The sequence below is a fragment of the Polypterus senegalus genome, chromosome 1 (genome assembly GCF_016835505.1).
Source record: "Polypterus senegalus isolate Bchr_013 chromosome 1, ASM1683550v1, whole genome shotgun sequence".
NCBI lineage: Eukaryota > Metazoa > Chordata > Cladistia > Polypteriformes > Polypteridae > Polypterus > Polypterus senegalus.
This window is the reverse complement of record NC_053154.1, coordinates 313,225,998-313,230,973: the sequence shown is the minus strand read 5'-3', so window position 1 is coordinate 313,230,973 and position 4,976 is coordinate 313,225,998. Positions and strand designations below refer to the sequence as shown.

General features: G+C 45.6%; 1 protein-coding gene across 1 annotated transcript in view; it reads left to right on the top strand.

Moving 5' to 3' along the window:
- LOC120516509 (tumor susceptibility gene 101 protein-like) overlaps window positions 1-2,541 on the top strand; it is a 48,288-nt gene extending 45,747 nt beyond the window's left edge. The window contains exon 8 of the mRNA XM_039738266.1: window positions 2,528-2,541. Within this exon, the coding sequence (XP_039594200.1) occupies window positions 2,528-2,541 (14 nt within the window). The remainder of the gene's footprint in view (window positions 1-2,527) is intronic.
- Window positions 2,542-4,976: the final 2,435 nt, after the last annotated feature.

Genomic DNA, 4,976 nt, shown 5'->3' with positions numbered 1-4,976 from the left:
TCTAAATAGCCAGTAAACAGCCAGCCTCTCCTGTGTTAGATGTTTGACTGTTTGTAGCCTGACTTCTATGTCAAAATATATACAGTTATCATATTTCTATAATCCTTGCCTTTATCAATAAATTGTTTTATTCTGGTTCCTAATAAAAGTGGGCTTCAGTTACTTTGATAAAAGTCTAATGGCAGGAGACCCCTTCCTACAGAGAAAGTTAAGGAACATAAAGTGGGAGCTATACAAATTAATTACTAGCATTGCTAAATGTAAAGCAGATCTTTAAATAACCAAGTTAAAATTCTCTTAGCCATACTGAAAGGTGGTCTGTTACTCTAGTCTGAGTGCCCATGCACTCAAGCAGGTTTTCCTCAAAGTCCCCTCTCTCTGTTTGTCCACATTATATCCGCTCAAGCATGTGCCTCACTACTAGAATGTGCCAGCCTCTGACATAAAAGCAATGGTTGATATGATAAAAGTCTGAGAGTTAGCGACATATTGTGAAGTGTTTGACCTGCCAAATATAAGATAAGCAAATATTTAAGAAATATTTAGCAAAGGCTAGAATATGTGCCAGAAATTACAAAGTGTGAAAAGCATTCCTCATCCTCATAACTACAACTCGATCTATTCAGGCATGCATAGAAAGATAGAATTTGGAAATCGGGTCCAGGTGTGAGTTATTGCGCAAAGCACTGGATGGGCGATATGCTGTGCGTACAGACCCTGCTATGGCTCTAGCTGCAGTGCACAAAATAAAACAAAGAAAAGGTCAGTTGCCCAGGCAATATTATGAAATACTGTGAATCACCTTTGTGGTCCCCGCCGGACGCCCAGGAGGAGGAGAGAGGAGGGCTTGTGCCTCCCAGACCGCGAGGCGCGTCCATCCTGGTTATATTGGGGACCACGGGTGCAGGGCTTGGAAGCCCAGCCCTGTAGGGACCCGTGGTCACCGCCAGATGGCGCCCGATGCCGGTTTACCCCGTGTGGTCTTTGGCCGGGATGGAGCCCGCCGACGCTTTGAAGACCGGAGGAGAGCGCAGCCTCCTCCAGACCGAGAGGGCGTCCGTCCTGGTTACGCAGGAGGCCTCGGGTATGGGGTTTGGAAGTCCAGCCCTGTAGGGACCCGTGGCCACCGCCAGGCGGCGCCCCAGTGCCTATTTGTCCCGGGAGCCCGGCACTTCTGCCACACCAGGAAGTGCCGGGGGGAAGACGAAAGGGGACACACGGACAGCTTCCGGGTGCGCAGCCGGCACTCCTGCCACACAAGGGTGTGGCTAGTGCTAAGTGCCGGAAGCAGCTGGAGCCCATCCGCTCCCCATAAAGGCCGCCTCCCTCCAGTCAGTGGTGGAAGTCGGGAGGCAGTATTGACGGAGCTGGAGAGAGGACAGGAGGCGGCCAGGAACAAAGTCACAGTGACTGTGGGCCCTGGACTTTGGGGAAATCGGTGCAAGAGGCACTGGGGATTGTGAGTGCACGTGACTTTGGACATTGTAAATATTGTATATAGTGTAAATAAACGGTGTGATGGGTGAAAACATGTTGTCCGTCTGTCTGTGTCCGGCCAGCGTTCACACCTCTTTTGGAAGAAAACACTATGGAAGATGACATTGACTTGGATTGTTCCTTCTAAATATCTTACCTCCAAGTAAAGATTTAATCATGGTTGATTGTGTTGCATATAAATTTAAGATGCAAGCACAAAACAGAAATTTAGCTGAAAAGGCATGGGTGACAAAATTTTGCATGCCTGCCAGGATAAAGGGAAAGATGGGTTTGAGCCTCCAGAAAAGTGGAAAGATTGTGGTAATAGACTAGACACTAATAGACATCTTCTCCACTCCTTAGGCATCTTCTCGCTTTTCAAGATTTTATTAAATAATCAAGTTAGAAACTCTACTGCCATCTCAAATAAACATCTCTATGCTTTCACTGGTATATTGTCCGGGCCAACTGCTTTTCCATTTTTCATCCTCTTCGAAGCTTCCCTCACTTCAGCCATGCTGGTGCTTCATGATTTACTATCTCCGCTTCATCCAACCTACACATTCTCTCTCATTTTCTATATTCACAAGTTCTTCAAAGTACTACATTCACCTTCTCAAACCACACTCCATCTGCATCCTTCATCACCCTGACCAGCAGCATATCCCTCCCCCCACTCAGTCCCTGTTTCCCACCAACCAGTACAAGTGCTCTTCTACTTTCTTTATGACCAGCTTCTCATATATCTCAACATAGGCTTTTTCCTTAGCCTTTGTCACCTCTCTTCACCTTCTCTTTGCACATCTGTCTGCTTTTGTCATCCCAATTCTTTTTCGCTAACCTTTTCTTCTTTATGCTTACCTGTACTTCCTCATTCTACCACTAAGTCTCTTTGTTTTCCTTCCTCTGCCAGATGTCACACCCAGCACGCCTTAGTTCTCTCCCTTACAACTTCAGCTGTGGTGTTCTAATCATCTATCCTGTCTTCACCACCACCCAGTGCCTGTCTCATTTTATCTCTGAATTTCACACAATATTCTTCCTTTTTCAGCTTCTGCCACCTGATCCTTGGTTCCATTCTCACTCTCTTCCTCTTTTTTACCTCAAAATTCATCCTTGCCACCAATTGATGCTGTCTAGCTACATTATCTCCTGCCACCATCTTACAGACTCTAATCTCTTTCACATTGCATCTTCTACACGGGACACAGTCCACCTGTGTGCACCTTCCTCCACTTTTATATATCAGCCAGTGTTCCTCCTTCTTCTTAAAATGTGTAGTCACCACCACCATTTCCATTTTGCAAAGTCAACTATCATCTGCCCTTCAAGAATTCTCTCCTTAATACAATACCTGCCCTTTACCTCCCCATCACCACTGTTCTCTTCACCAATGTGACCTTTAAGATCTGCTCTGATCACCATTCTTTCTTCTTTGGGTATACCCTCCACCATTTTGTTTAACTCACACTTGGCATCTTCTTTTCTCCTCCATCTCACATCCCACTGGCTGGGCACATACACTAATGACATTTAACATTACCCCTTCAGTTTCCAACTTTATGTTCATCATTCTGACTGACATTCTCTTCACCTCCAAAACACTCCTAACATTTCTTCCTTTAAAACTACCCCTACCCCTACCCGTTTTTCTTCTTGTCCACGACATGGTAGGACAGTTTGCACCCACCTCCGATACTTCTAGCCTTAGTCTTTTTCTACTTGGTCTCCTGTACACATGGTACATCTAACTTTCTCTGCTTTATTATATCGACCAGCTGTCTTCCTTTACCAGTGGTAGTGCCAATACATAAAGTTCCGACTCTAAGCTCCATACTCTTCCCCTTCCTCCTCTCCCATTGTCTTTAAACCTGCTTGGCCCCTCTTGTTCTATTTCATCTTCTTTTCTTCTTTGCCCAGCAGTAGCATAGTTTTCACCAATACCCTGCTGGACAGCAGCATTGATGGCTGTTGTTGGTAACCTGGGTCTCAATCTGATATGGATATTCTGTTGTCTCAAGTGCATGTTTGATTTGGGCATAGGTTTTATGCCAGATTCCCTTCCTGACACAACCTTTCCTAATTTTCCTGGACTGGCACTAAGACAGCACTGGCTTGTGCAACCCTGGTGGCTGGGTTTAAGAGAAGACATGATTGATGTGTTTAAAATTATGAAGGGAATTAGTCCAATGGATCAAGACCTCCATCCATCCATTTTCTAACCCGCTGAATCCGAATAGGGTCACGGGGTCTGCTGAGCCAATCCCAGCCAACACAGGGCACAAGGCAGGAACCAATCCTGGGCAGGTGCCAACCCACCACAGGACACTAACAAACACACACACACTAGGGCCAATTTAGAATCGCCAATCCACCTAACTTGCATGTCTTCGGATTGTGGAGGAAACCGAGCCAGAGGAAACCATGCAGACACGGGAGAACATGCAAACTCCACGCAGAGAGGACCCGGAAGCGAACCCGGTCTCCTAACTGCGAGGCAGCAGCGCTACCACTGCGCCACCGTGCCGCCCAGATCAAGACCTGAATCTAATAATTAATAATAATTCTTTGCATTTATATAGTGCTTTTCTCACTACTCAAAGTGCTCAGCAATTGCAGGTTAAGGGCCTGCCCACTACTGAGTCACATTATAAGTTGCTGTGATGAAATTTACATAAGTTGGATCAGCCTGCGATTTCAATTTTTGACTTTGATTTTCGGTGTGATGTTGAATCGACCCTCAATGGGTTGGTGATTTTGGACTCCTCAGTAAAGATTCTCGAGATCCAATGTGTGATTTAAGTGTTCTTACTTTTTTGAGCAATATATATATATATTGTCACCCACATGAGCAAGGAGGCAGCTAAAGGGCTTGAGTAAGGGCAGTTCCGAAGCATGCCAGGATGTGGCAGAGTGCACTGACTCTTTTTCTCCCTTTCCTGTAGACCATTCACGGGAGATCCCACCTGGCTCTTTTGACGTCACTTCCGGGACCGAGCCTATGAAAGAAGACCTTGCCGGCCCTGGCCCCTGTGATGTCATGTCCGGACTCGAACCAATGGCTGAAGACCATGAGCCCGATCCATATGATCTCACTTCCTGTCTTCCCATTTAAAAAACCTACACTTTTCCCTAGACTCTCAGTTCTGTTTTGGACTCGGTTTTGTGCACATCAGTGCTGTATTTGCTGATCTTTACTTTTGCAGCCAGGATACCAGATTATCACGGGTGGCTGCCCCAAACCTTTATATGACTCTGTCTCGTATTTATGACAATATATATATATATATATATATATATATATATATATATATATATATATATATATATATATATATATATATATATGGATATGGCCTGCCTTTCATCGCTGCCAGTACCCCAGGTCATAGGTGGAGCCCTGCAAGCAACATAGAGGTGTCCCGAGTTCCAGCAGGGCATCATGGACAATGGAGTTTTTCATCACAGCCCTGCTGGATACCATGGGGACTTCCAGGACG